This window comes from Lissotriton helveticus, chromosome 4_1 (genome assembly GCF_964261635.1).
Source record: "Lissotriton helveticus chromosome 4_1, aLisHel1.1, whole genome shotgun sequence".
NCBI lineage: Eukaryota > Metazoa > Chordata > Amphibia > Caudata > Salamandridae > Lissotriton > Lissotriton helveticus.
This window is the reverse complement of record NC_136063.1, coordinates 1683911573-1683925977: the sequence shown is the minus strand read 5'-3', so window position 1 is coordinate 1683925977 and position 14405 is coordinate 1683911573. Positions and strand designations below refer to the sequence as shown.

The 14405-nt window shown below is 41.7% G+C and overlaps 1 protein-coding gene across 1 annotated transcript in view; it reads left to right on the top strand.

Moving 5' to 3' along the window:
* Positions 1–13929, top strand: part of SLC25A14 (solute carrier family 25 member 14) — a 189055-nt gene extending 175126 nt beyond the window's left edge. The window contains exon 10 of the mRNA XM_078688358.1: positions 7941–13929. Within this exon, the coding sequence (XP_078544484.1) occupies positions 7941–7982 (42 nt within the window). The 3' untranslated portion in view covers positions 7983–13929. The remainder of the gene's footprint in view (positions 1–7940) is intronic.
* Positions 13930–14405: the final 476 nt, after the last annotated feature.

The following is a 14405-nucleotide window of genomic DNA, read 5'->3' as shown; positions in this document are numbered from 1 at the left end:
ATTCCTTTTCTAGTACGCAAGATGCAACAACACTCGCTAACGCTTATACTAGTAGCTCCAACGTGGGGCAGACAACCGTGGTACACCACACTGCTACAGCTATCTGTGGTACCACACCAAAAACTAAACCTATCTCTACATCTTTTAACCCAGAACCATGGAGAGATCAGACACCCGGACCCAGCTCAGCTCAACCTTGCGATCTGGCTCCTGAAGTCATAGAGTTTGGCTATCTTAAACTCCCTCAAGAATGTATGAATGTTATCAAGGAGGCAAGGCGTCCCACCACCAGAGCATGTTATGCTGCTAAGTGGAAACGTTTTGTGATATACTGTCAAATCAACAAATTGACTCCATTAGATGTATCCATCCAACACATTATAGGCTACTTACTACATCTTCAAAAGTGTAATTTAGCCTACACATCTATCAGTTTGCACCTAGCTGCCATTGCAGCTTATTTACAAAACAGACAGCACCTGTCTCTCTTTAGAGTGCCAGCCATTAAAGCTTTTATGGAAGGTCTCAAAAGAATAATACCTCCAAGAATGCCACCTTCGCCAGTGTGGAACTTAAGCATAGTGCTCCCACGTCTCATGGGACCTCCATTTGAACCCTTACACAAATGTGAATTGCAATTTCTCACATGGAAAGTGGCTTTCCTAGTAGCCATTACTTCCTTAAGAAGAGTGAGTGAAATGCACATGCATCACAATAGGGTGGTTCTTTGTACAAACCCTAAATTCCTGCCAAAGGTAATTTCACTGTTCCATCCAAACCAATCTGTGGAACTGCCAGTTTTTTTCTCGCAGCCACAAACAGTAGCAGAAAGAGCTCTGCACACCTTAGATGTCAAAAGAGCATTACTATATTATATAGAGAGAACACAAAGCTTCAGGAAAACGAAACATCTTTTTGTATCCTTTTCACCACCACATAAAGGCAACCCAATATCAAAATCTGGTATTGCCAGGTGGATTGTTAAGTGTATCCAAATATGTTATCATAAAGCTAAGCGTACACTGACAATTCCTCCAAGAGCCCATTCTACAAGAAAAAAAGGGGCTTCCATGGCATTCCTAGGGAACATTCCCTTAGAAGACATCTGCAAAGCAGCTACATGGTCTACACCGCACACATTCACAAAACACTATTGTGTAGATGTGCAAACAAAACAACAAGCCACTGTAGGCCATGCTGTACTTAAAACACTATTTGCAGCTCATATGCCTCAAACGGAAAATGCTACTTACCAGTATGCATCTGTTCTTGGCATGTAGAGCTGCAGAATTGCACACGACCACCCGCCTCCCCAGCTACTTTTATCTGTTCCAGTGTTCTTGACATTAGATACAAACACACATGGTCATCACTATCTCTTAGCTCTATCACTTCCCTAATGGCGAAAAACAATCTGGGGATGGAGTCGATGCCCATAAGCAGTATCACCCAAGGGAGGAGTCACCTATCCCGTGACTTCCAAAGACTCTCTACAAGAAAAACAAACTGCAAACATCCGGGCCCAACACTAGGTGGCCATCTATGCACAGTGTGCAATTCTGCAGCTCTACATGCCAAGAACAGATGCATACTGGTAAGTAGCATTTTCCTTTCTGATTCTGTTGATGGGAAGTCAGCCCTTACACTGCCCCTCTGAGTGATGTATCCTACTTTATTAGGGCTCTGTCTTGCTGATTATAAGAGCACTCAGTGTTTCTGCTCTTTGCATCGCTCACCACTCCATCCAATGCATGTACACTTAACCCCTTCGACACTGATGACGAGCTGAGCTCGTCATGAGGTACACCTCTCGTACGCTCATGACGAGCTGAGCTCGTCATGAACCGCGGGTTTTTCAAAAACTCAGCGCACAGCGGGAAAATGGGCCGCACGCATGCGGTTAAAATGTAACAAGCAATGTAACCAGTGGTCTCATCTTTAGGGAAATTTCCCACGTCCAAAAACCTTTATCGTCTGCCCAGCCACAAATACATTTGCAACCTAAATTCATTTGGTGTACAGTCAAAACAATTAGTCCACTTTTTTAAGGTGAATTGCTAAAAGAATGTTGTCTTTAAAAATGTTTTCGCCAATTTGAAATGGGGTCAAACAAAGTCTTCAAAAGGTATTCCTTTGATGTCTAAAGGGAGATGTCTCCCATCACCCATCTCGAGTCACAACAGAGAGAATAGCTCATAAGGGGTGTTTTCATCAGCATGCTATCTGTGTCTAGGGAGATCCCCACCATAGCGGTGCTAGGTTGATGCGCTGCACTGCACAGTGCCTGCACCTGAACCATAAAGGACTTCCTCGAGGAAGCTCATAATAAGTGGAAGTCAGTGCTGAATCTGAGCTGTTTCCCAATTAATTATTTAAATGTATCTCTGCGTGATTGAATGGCCATCTAGAAATAAAAAAAACAGCCATAAAATAAAATATCCTTTGTAATTACACCACATCGTTTATGTATTACCACAGAATTAAAGTAGTGGGTATTAGCCCCCTAATGGCAAGTTACAGCAAGCAACATGGTAGAAGCTTCCCAAGCTATAGTAGTGCACATAACATATTTTTATACAAATGCAAGGTAAAGATGGATTTTAAAAATATATATATTTATAGAAATGTTACCCGGGCAGTTATGTTGAGACCAGTAGTTTGCTGTCACTCGTCTTCTGGTGATTTATAACAAGCATATTTGAAACATATCATTAAGCATACGTGGTTATTTGGAAATAGACGAATGATGGTCTTTTGCCTGAAGTCCCATTTTTTCTCTCCACATATTTCATTTATGCTCAAGTACTCTTATTGGCAGATGCCAATACGGAAAGCATAATTATAGAAAATTACATTTTAGGCTTGGCAGTTTCTTTAATTCAAAATCGAAACGAGCATTGACAAAGCCAGTAGGTCTTGCATGTAAAAAGGCTGAGCTATTAGTTTTGACACTGCTTTTTTCATTGCCTTTCACATTCAAATGCATGCTGCGTTAAGAAGCATGTGCAAACATGGCTAGTAATATTGCAATGGATTTTCTAATAAAGATAACCCATTTCAAGATGTCCACTGTGGAGCAATCATGCATTGTGATGCAAGCGCACGTGTACCATGATATGTGCGTATACGTCATGATGTATGTTATGATAACTTATATAGTGCACGATTACCCGGAGGTGTCCTGGCACTTGTTACCTTTCCAATGCACAGATCACAACAGAAAGCGTAAGGAAAAAGAGGGTGTGAGAGTTTGCACCAAGCTAATTGTCAAACAGCCATGTTTTCAGGCACTTCCTGAAAGATGTTAAATCAGTAGACTGTCTGAGATAAACGGAAAGGTCATTCCAAGCCTTCGCTGCCCCTAGAATGAAGCTTTACCTCCCCAAGTGGCCTTTTTGATGGCTGGCATGGTAGACAACTTGGCTCCAGAAAAGCGAAGATTCCTTGGAGGTGCATACCATGTCAATTGTTTTCTTAGGAATTCCGGTCCGGTACCATGAAGAGCCTTGTAGACCGTACACAGTGCCTTGAAACGAACTCTGTTTCTCACGGTAAGCCAATGACGTTTTTTTATACCTCTGGAAATTGATGCTGCAGCTAAGGGCCTAGCTGCAGCATTTTGCAGCATCTGGAGCTTGCTCATAAAGTGTTCCTGGATGTTTAAATAAAGGCCATTACAATAGTCAAGCTTTGATAAAACCAAAGCAGTGACTACGGTCTGTTGACTACCTGGCGGCAGATAGGGCAGTATTTTTTTAATTGTTTTAATAACAAATGCTGTTTTAGATGAAACTGCGTTGATTTGGTCTCCAAAGTTGAGTTTGTCGTCCATAATAACACCCAAATTCTTGGCCTTCCTCGACAGTGTAGGAAGGGAACCCATCGATGGTGGCCACCAATTGGGAGTCCAAAAATGATGGTCATTACCAAATAAAATCACCTCTGTCTTATCATAGTACAATTTTAAACAGTTGTCCCCCATCCATTTCCCTACCGCTTCCATGCAGTCCTGAAAACGCCTCTCAGTCCCGAGTTCCTGCCCGGGTAAGAGCGACACCACAATTTGGGTGTCACCAGCATAACTTGTAAGATCAAATCCAAAACCAGTAATAAGTGGGGCCAAAGAGGAGACGTATACGTTAAATAACGTAGGACTAAGCGAGGACCCCTGTGGGACTCTGCAAGGCAGTACAAATGGTTTGGATTGGTAATCACCTAGAGCCACCATCTGGACTTGGTCTGAGAGGAACGATTGAAGGAGTTTCCATGCTTTGTTCTGGATCCCACATGCCCTTAACCGGTCCATCAAAAGATCATGATGGACCGTGTCAAAGGCTGCAGACAGATCCAGCAGTACAATGGCCGCTTTGCCACCCCTGTCCACGGTCTTCCTAATTTCCTCAGTCGTTTTAATGAGGGCGGACTCCGTACTATGTCCCTCTCTGAAACTGTATTGCGTGGGATCCAGGACATTTGTCTCACAAAGAAAAGCACTAAGCTGTATATTGATGGCCTTCTCTATCAGTTTTGCTGGCAGAGGAAGACGCGATATAGGACTGAAACTGTTAGGGTCTTTAGGATCCAGATTGGATTTTTTCAAGAGGGATAGAACCGAGGCCACCTTCCAAGGTTTAGGAAATTGACCAGTTCCCAGCATCATGTTGAAAATAGATGTGAGGACACATGAAATAGGCCAAGCGCCAAGCTGAGCCGCTTCCACTGGGCAGGGATCGTCCGGGGAACCTGATCGAGCTGCCAAAAGTAATTTATAAGTGGTTTCCACCGATAAGGGGGTAAAGTCATCCAGTGAGGGGTATGGAAAAGAGGATGAATTCAAAACCTCCCTACCTTTGAGACCACCAGTCCCTCCAGGATCCTTAAACACTGAAAAAATAGTCTCAACTTTGTTCAGAAAAAAGTTAGCCAACCCATCACAAAGTTCCTGACTGGAGTGAACTTTAACTGGAGATGGTAGTACCAGGCTTGAAATGGTCCTAAAAAGTTCCTTTGATGACCTCTTCGCCAGGTCAATTTTAGTAACAAAGTAGTGTTGTGTGACAGTGAACAGATGCCGTTTATAGCTTTGGAGACTCTTTTTATATGTTTCCTTATCAGCCTCTCTGCAGTCTCTCCGCCAACAGCGTTCAAGACGCTTGCATTTAAGTTTATGGTTTCGCAGTTCTTCTGTGAACCATGGGGCCGAAGGAAGTGATCTTTTCGGGACAATAGTTCGTATAGGAGCTAATTTCCTACAAACATTTTTCAAATTTAGTATAGGTCATGATAGCTTCCTCTGGTTTAGTGGGAATAGATCCTCCAGAGGATGTAAGAGTTCCTGAAATTCCTTCTCATTTACTTTATTCCAAGCCTGGAATTGAATCTGTTTCTTGGGGAAGCTGCCCCCATTAAGGTGATTCTCTAGTTTCAGTTCAAACTGGACAGCCGCATGATCTGTCCAGACTAGCGGCAACGCCCCAGTGAAACTAAGCCCCAGGTGATTAGGAAATATTCCATCGAGGGTATGGCAAGCCATTTTTAATTTACCATTGTAACACAACGGTCACCTATGTTAAAATGGTCAAATGGTTTATGTATCAGCACAGAAAAGGAGGCATGTGGTTTGGCAGCACTTTGTAGCTTCTCAGCCCTCGTAAACAAGACAAAATAAACATTACAAATATTTGAGAAGGAAATTTAGTGTGAGGGATTGTGCGAGACTATATAGCAAAACTTAATTGCTGAACTGGTTTGGTAGGTTGCTGTATTATATCCTTTAAGGTCTGGATTATTGGATGACTCCATGCCACTAGGATATCTAATTAAAAGTCCTACACACTTAGTCAATAAATCAATGCATTGAAGTATGACCATGGGAATGATGAGTATTCGTCGAGTGTTTTTATTTAGAACATAGGACTCTCACCCACCATGGATGGTATGCTTTATCATAGGGTTGCCTCCTCATTCAGGGCAGATAACCTGTCTACGTGGGCTCCAAGCTGTAAGGAGCTCCTGTTTGGAGGGAGAAGAGCAAGTTCCTTTCTGTTGCTTGAAAAATGGGCTTTAAAGTAGTCCATATTTAAAAGTATGTAATCGGTCACCTAATAAACTTTAATGACGGTGCCATAGTTAATTTTAAAAACAAGAGGAGATATTAGGAATGTTAATTGTTCAAACTGGTCACCGTGTTTCTGTACTGGGTATATGTTTGACATTGTTCAACTGTCTATCCATCAATTGTTCTTTTTGCATTGGTCAACATGTTTAGTCATTTGGGCCTAGAACCCACTGAATACAGCACAGAATGAGGAATCCTTGAGCCTAATGAAGGCCATTGACCCCTGTTCATTTGTTGACTTTTTTGCACTGTGATTGCTATGTTTCAAAGGTGACTGCATTGATGACGTTTACTCTTTTGTGTCTCACTCATGTCCACCACCTTGAAGTTGAATATAATGTAATACAAGTATGTTTGTACTGAATTTCCAAACACAACATTTCTGCCACTCTTTTTCATTATTTTCACAGTAGACTAATTTGTTTTTGTAAAAATGCTCTTCGATTTATCATTTTCAGGTACCTAACTTGTTTTTTTTTTCCCCTTTAATCTGGACCGCTACAATTTGGTTTAGTTCAGTATACATTTCCTTTAAGTTTAATATTTTTAACAAGTTGTTTGCGGTAGCGGCCTCATTTCTCAGCCTTCAGCTCCTGCTTTCCCTTTTTTGTAAGTACACCTACCGCCTCCACTGAGCATACCAATATTATTGTCTGCTCAATCAATCACAATGCATTTCGGTGGTCAAACAAGGCTGTTTACTCATGATGATTACCTGTTAATATGTGAAGTATACCCAAAGTCACTAAGCACCTGAACTGTAGACACTTAAGAAGCAGCACTGAAATGTTTATGGAAGCTAGGAAGTACATTAGCAGGGCATCTTTTGAACCAGTTAGCAAGCTCGAGGCACAGAGCCCAAACAAGGTGGCAGGAGAGACCAGCAGTCTGGTTTTGTCATTCAGTGAGCTTTGGGGAGGGTGAGAAGACTCTAACCCACTCAGGGTGCAGCAGGGGAGTAACGGAGTAGTTTGGGTGGCGGGGGCTTTTTAAAAGATGCATATGCTGAGAGAGACACACATAGGGATCTGGAAAGCAATGGACCAGCTAGTGGAGCAACACATGTGGTAGAGAGCAAAAACACATGCACATCCATGGCGTGGTCAGAGAAAAAGAAAAAAGTAGTTCCTTAGATGTAAACAGCATCAACAGTAGAAGGATACAATCAACCAACCAGAGCACTGTGACACTGAATTGCTCTTGGTAGGGACAAACACAAGAAAAGGGAGGAAAGCTATTGAATCCAGAGCAGGGAAGCGAGATAGACAAATTATCCAATCATAAGAAAGGGGTTGATCCCAAGCCCAAACTAAGTAAATATTATGTATTAGAAACAATCGGGCTGGTTACAGACCGCTAAAGCTGTGTGTAACTGAGATATAAAAAGGGTAGACTGTATAGTAACTTTTAAGAGCTGAAAATACAGGCAGATTGAGAGATGAATTGAGGTCATGTGCCAATTATGTGATTGTTTGGCAGTGATATCTTGAGTTCACTTTTATGGTAACCACCACACTTTGCAGTTTGACTTATAAGTGTGCAATGGACCTAAAGATTTCCAAGGATATGCTGTATTCCAACAGGCAGAAACAACTTGTCAAAAATGGACCTGAAAGTGTTGTTTGCTCTCTCCTTGGCATTGCTTCTCATGTTAAGATTGAGTGGATGTGCTGCCTGCCCTTTGGAATAAGAGTACTGAATGGCGATGGTGTGGCTTGCATTGATGGAAACGATGACAAGTGTAGAGCTAAAATAAAGGGTATAATGGTAGCAGTCTTGAAACAATGTGTCGAACTGTTTATTTCCTTGACTTTTTCTTCAGTTTTTTATCACTTATGAGCAGCTGAAACGGATTCCTATATAAAAACCTTTATTGCTACCGTAAGTTTATCTTATTTGTTTCTGGCTCACACCATGAAAAAAATATTCCCAAACCTGAATTTTGTTATGAAGACTCACTGAAACAGTTGAACACATCGCGGCGGAGACTGCAAAAGAAGACTGACATGGACGGAAATGATTAGAACCTGCCAGGTTGTCTGCACGCTTGACCGGTGCAATCCACGGAGAAGCCAGAAGATGTGATGAAAACCCATCAGCTGGAGCTCTGTGATGTTGAATCTTTCCGCAAGGGAAATTTCTGACAATACTCCGCTTAGATGAGCTAGTATCTTCTATGAAGATGCCTCCTTTAATATGGCCTTAAATTATGACATTACTGAGTACTTTGTGTTGTTTTATCAGAGTAATTTTATGTGTGTATTTTAGAAATATATATTTAGTACTGGAGCAATTTCTGTTACAGATATCAAAGCTATAAACCATTGATATTCATCTTGTGAAGAACTTGAGCAAGGTAAATGTATCCTCTTTTTCTGCTCAAGATATGGCTAAAAGAGCCAGAGCACAGTCCTAGAGGTGGGCCTTCATGCTGAACTACGCACACAATGGTTGTTTGAATCCATATTCTCACTCTTTATCCTCCCACATGTTTGTTAAGGTTGAGGAAGAGTTGCTCTTTCTTGTAGTAGTAATCTGTTCTTGTGCATGATATTTTTTCGTTCAGCATTGTGATTGCTAAATCTAAGCTTTACAAAAAAAGAAGTGTGAATATCTGCAGTTGCTTGGCGGAAGCAGTAAATTAGATACCCACTCTGCCCAATATGTCACATGTTATCAACTAAATAACCTATCTGTTGCACTATTTGTTTGCCAATAGCTGCATTCGACGGGAGTACAAAAAATGACATTAATGATAATGTAGCTGTTTGTCAAATTATCCTGTTGACTAAATGAGGAGCAATCCCTGTAACAAAGTAAGACTAAAAGGGCAAAGGAGTGCGTTATATCCTTTGATTTAGCGCTTGGGAAGGTCGTTGTATTTAACACTGGATTGCTGTGGTAAACGCGTGGAGGTGGTTAAAATGAAAAGACATTTATATAACTCTACGACGACTAGAAGGCCATTTGTCTCCGAGGTTAAATCATGGCTAAACTGTGTAGCTTTGCATTAAAGCAATGCAACTTGTTTCCAACATCTAGCCTTGACTTTGCCTTGCCAAAGGTGCAAGACCTTCATAAGCACTTGGATGTGCACTTGGATGTTACAGAAATTTTAAGAAGCCGTTTTGTGGCATCACCTGCAATGTGCTATGAGAATCAGACAGTGCATATAAGGCTGGCGGCCTGCAATGGTTGTCTTTTGTGGGAAATCTCACCGATCTACTACCAGGTAGGTGGTACAGTGTTGACAGAAGCAATGTGCCTTAATTAGTTTTTGCACCTACCACCTTTAGTGTAGCTTCTTGGAAATTAGATCTCTTGAGCACTAGCCTTAAGACAGTTATTGGGCGGCACCCAGAAGCCACCGGAACATTTGCAGGAACAGCTCTGTTTGGCTGTAGTTGTTGTGTGTGCAATAACACCCTCCCCCCCCCAACCCCAACCCCGGTCATCTGAAGCGTTTCTAGTTCTCTCAGTCTTTGTGGGTTTTTAGTTTTGTATTGCGAAGAGGCTTTCTACATTTACCACACGGAAACGGACTCTAAATTTTCCTTGCAATACTGTTACAGGTGAACTTTGATGATCTAGCAATGGGATATTTCAGACATACTGTGTCGTCACTGTAGGTGACCTGGCTACAGTTTTTGTAACTGAACTCTCTAGAAATGCAGTAACTGACTTCTTCAAGTTTTCCTACAACATCTTTCTTCGTGGCAATAATTAGGTTAGTGTGGTGAGATAGAGTAGCCTGACAGTTTTGTCCTTGAGACATTGACGTTAGGGCCATAAGACCAGAATTCTAATACTGGTGGAACTTCATTCATTATGGTCTAGATTGGCCCAGTACATTTCTGGGGGATGATGACCACAACCTGATACCACTTTCCGAATGTAGGTATCAGAGTTGCTATTGTATACTGACTTTCACATGTCGATGAGTGTGCCGGTAACCTAGAGGAGGGTCAAAGCGAGAACCGCAGTTATCTATTCAGAGGATCTGGACCAGGCAACAGACATTTCCGCTAGGGAAATGAATCCTGTCAAAGTTTATTCATGATAATTCAATAGCTTGATGGAAGGTAGCTGAGACATCAAAAAAATAACACCAAAATACAGAAAATAAAACTAGGTTTCAAAGGAAGGATTTAAACCGTGTAGGAAAGTCCACTCTTAAATAATACTGTGCAATCAGCATCCACCTAAGAGAGCACTGTAGGCTACTGTGTGAGCCATAGTTTTGTAACTGAAGCAGGGCTATTTGCTCTGCTCGTTACATGACATGTTCAACACACATACAAGTGCAGTTTTGGACCTTTGTAGTTTTTGGGAATTTGTTCTTCATTTCTGTATTTCCCGAAGCTGATACTATTAGGCCATCATTCCATGCATTATATGTGGATAGGTCAAAGTGTTTTGTTTACACTTTCTAAAATGGAATCAAGCGGTGCACCTTTGCCTTCAGAATAGGAAACAATGTAAGTAATGCATTGAGGCAAGCAGTGCTTTACTGTGCCTCCATTTCAGGGGTTAGACCTGTTACTGACCGAGTAGCTGAACATACATTCTAAACGCATCCCAGCACTAGGCTTTATTATTATTATTTTTTTAAATGTCTTTTTTTTCCCCATTAAACATTGGGACCCAAATTGAGGGGGGTGAAAATGACCATCACTGTTCAGACACTGTGTACCTGGACACAACTCCCTTTCTTCTTGCTTTTGCAAATGTTTTAAACTAATGCTATAAACTTTGGACCATAATATTTATATATTTTTTTTAATTGTTTGGATTGATTGAGATAATTCTGGTCGTTCATCCTCAATTTTGATTTATATGCAGATGCAAGAAGAACAACATTTGAAGACGAAATTTGGGTGTAAATGCAAATTTCAAGGTGTGTAATGTAGCCTGCCATTGCAGCATTCGCTGTGCCTCGGAACACCACCATTCAAGCCCCCCGCTTGGCCCAAGTTCTTAGAAATTCTATGAGGTGGTCTGACTGACTACTCATGGCTGGCAAGACAGAAGTGAAAGCCCCAGGTCTTTGAAAGCTCAATGTTCTCTCACTTTTATGAGATTTTGGGGTTGGCACAGATGGCCTAGTTAAGAGATTTAACTGAGAAGGCAGAAATGTGCTGGGACACAGAGTCCGATTGAAGGGAAATGCCAGGTATGCTGTGGGCACATTGTACAGTGATGGTGTGGGCACATTGTACAGTGATGGTGTGGGCACATTGTACAGTGATGGTGTGGGCACATTGTACAGTGATGTTGTGGGAACATTGTACAGTGATAGTGTGGACACGTTATGCTGTCACGTAGCTTATCATTTAACCTAAACATATTTCATATTTCACCTGTTTCCAAGGTCACAGTATGGTCTGCGGTGTTCTGCTTGAACCTTTGGTCATTTTTCCTTATCATTATTATCATCACTTGATCAGTCCACTTATAATTTGTCTCTGGGGTTCACAGTTCCAACTTTTTCTGGCGCTAGACTTAGCTCAGCATCCCAAAGATATAAACCCCTCCTCTAAACTAAGAACGGTAATGCTGATACCTTGACTGAGCCTTTTCAGTGAAGCACTAGAGTTAAACATGCAGCACTGATTGCTGTGATATTTATCTTCGAGAGGCGCGAATAGCTGTTTAACTGAAAAGTGATATAAAAATGTCTTTTCCACACTGATGACGTTTGTGTCAAGATGTGGAAGGAGAATCTGCGGAAATGTGACTCTGTTTTTGATCAGAGCCAAACACCCTTCGTTTGTTGTGAGAACATGTATTGTCAGGTTAGGGTTTTTGTTACAGAGAAAATGCATGTTGCATAAAAGGTCATTTTTACCTCGCTTTGCCCCGTTCCTACCTTTCACCCTTTACATTTGGAGTTGATGCTCTAAACGGGCGATGATGTGTAATAAGGACATAGCCTCCTTTAGGGTAGCGGTGCAAGGGACCCGGTTTGAGTGGCAAGCTAAGGTTCTTCAAACATAATGTAAATACCCACCATGGTTCAACTACATCTCCTTTCTCTAAATAACATCAGTAGATGACATTTAGCCGCTGAGGGGCTTCAGTTGGGAGTCCAAGTATAAAGATCTCTCTGTACCAAGACTACAACACAGCAAGCTCTTGCCTGATGCCGTCCTCAAGTTTAGGAATTATTTAACTGCGGTTGCATAAACGAGACAGGATCCTGCACTGATTCTTCATTGTATGGACGTGCATTCGCTGCTGTAGCACATTTGGGGTGCCCTTACAGAACCACAAGCAGTGCACTTTGGACCCCAAACTCCATGTGGTGCAGGAAGTATGGCCACAGCTTAACCACAGGACTTTGTGTGTCTCTGTGGTGGGCTTCCCTGGTGGCGGCTCCACACTTCTAGGAGTTGGGTCGATCCATCTCTGAGGCCTCTTGCGCCATTTGGAGGTGATATGTTTTTTTTAATTTTGCTCAAGGCCACCGAGCCCTTCGGACCTCTCAAACGACCTTTAAACATGACTCTCCCCATCAAAGAATTGAAAATGATACCTTCACAGAGATGTGGCAGTGTTACTCGTTTTATATTAGTTATTGTTTTGATATATAATGAAATCGTGCGTACAAGGTCATGGGTTTAACCCAATTTAATAGCACTAACAGTATGTGTTTGGATTGGTAATTTGCTTTGTTTTGCCTAATTGTTATGTTTGCTCCCTTAAGGGTATTGAAAACAAGTTATTATAGTTTGTATAGCCGTTGTACATTTTTTGGCACTTGATTTATGAATTGAAAAAAAACCTACTCGTTCCCTACGCAACCAAAGGCAGCTCTTTATTACCAGTTTCCACCCTAGAATAGAGGGACACTCATGAGGTGCAGGTATAGGTACGAATATGCAGTGTGTCCCGATTGGATAATGGATGTCCATGGATGACAATTGCCATGCCCTTTGCCTGACCCTTGTGTGGAAACACTCAACAAGGAGCTGCAGGCGACGCATGTGATATGTGGATATTCATGGAGAATGTTACCTCTGATGTCCTCTATGTAAATATTTGGCCCCCTTGTGTCCTTTCTGCTACTGCCATGTGGAAGGATAAGGGGCAAGGTAGTATATAACAGACTGTTACAGGCACCCGCGTGGCCCACTCTGTTGGACCAGCTAGAATGTGAAAGGATTGTGTTTGAAAGCATGATCTGCTTCTGTGCATGGGAGGCTGTGCACCTGGGCCTGTCCTGACATTTTGCATAGAAGTGCAAAATTGCAATTTTGCAAACTGCTGAGTGCATGCACGAGAACCATGAAATTGAGTTCATATTTGAAAAGCGAGAGTGCAATCTCAATTTATGACCCCAAAACATAGCTACTGAAATGAGATTTCCGTAGCATGCACCTTTCCACCTCAGCTTGCGGTTTCATTCATAAGGGGATAACAGTATTTTACTATTTACCTAGATCCTCCATCTGAGAGTTGAAAATGCTACTCCCACCTTCACACATGCCAGCGGCATAGTAGACCTAGGGAATCCGCGCAGTGGGAGCATTGCACTTGCAAAGGCATTGGTGTGTAGTATTGCTGCTATTTTCTGAAATTAAAAGTCACCACTTAATAGGAGTGATCTGTTGCAAAATCTTGTTGCTAAAGTGTTCATAGTTGTACCCCTGGCACTGTTTGTAAAACCGACTAGGGAAAGAAAATGTTGCAGTAATTCTTAGCAGATTTGCAATTGTCCTATTAGTAATGTGTACTTTACGAGTTTGCTTTTCTTGTATAAAAGCAGCCTGGAGGATGACAGCACGCAGTACACAAATAAACAAATACAAACAACCTTTGTTTCTGTGGGTGATTCTTTTAAAATCGTAATCACGCGACTTACAAGACAGTCGCTGCCAACACTGCCTTTGTGGTAGAAGGTTTGAAAATTCTAATGTTTTTGGCTTAGGGTAAAACGTTTTGGGTATTATATTTTGAGGGATGGATTATGCATCAGTTATCAACGATGCCCTGTTGTTGTCAGCAAAATGTGCAGATCTTTTTATATACTAATCTAGCCTTTCCCTGAAGTTGTGTCACTGCCACGTTGGTGAAGACTTCCATGTCCATCACATTAATTTCTAACACAGAATTTCCTTAGATAGTTCGTAATTTGAGATGGAAGTCTCGTCACTTATTACTCCTTTGAAAGGCATCTTGTGCTTGTAAGAACTGTGACCAACCCCAGACCTTGTGGGATCAAGGTGGTCACAATCAAATAAGTGAGTGGAAACCTCTTGTGTTAGTGGCAGAAGTGTTTAATGAT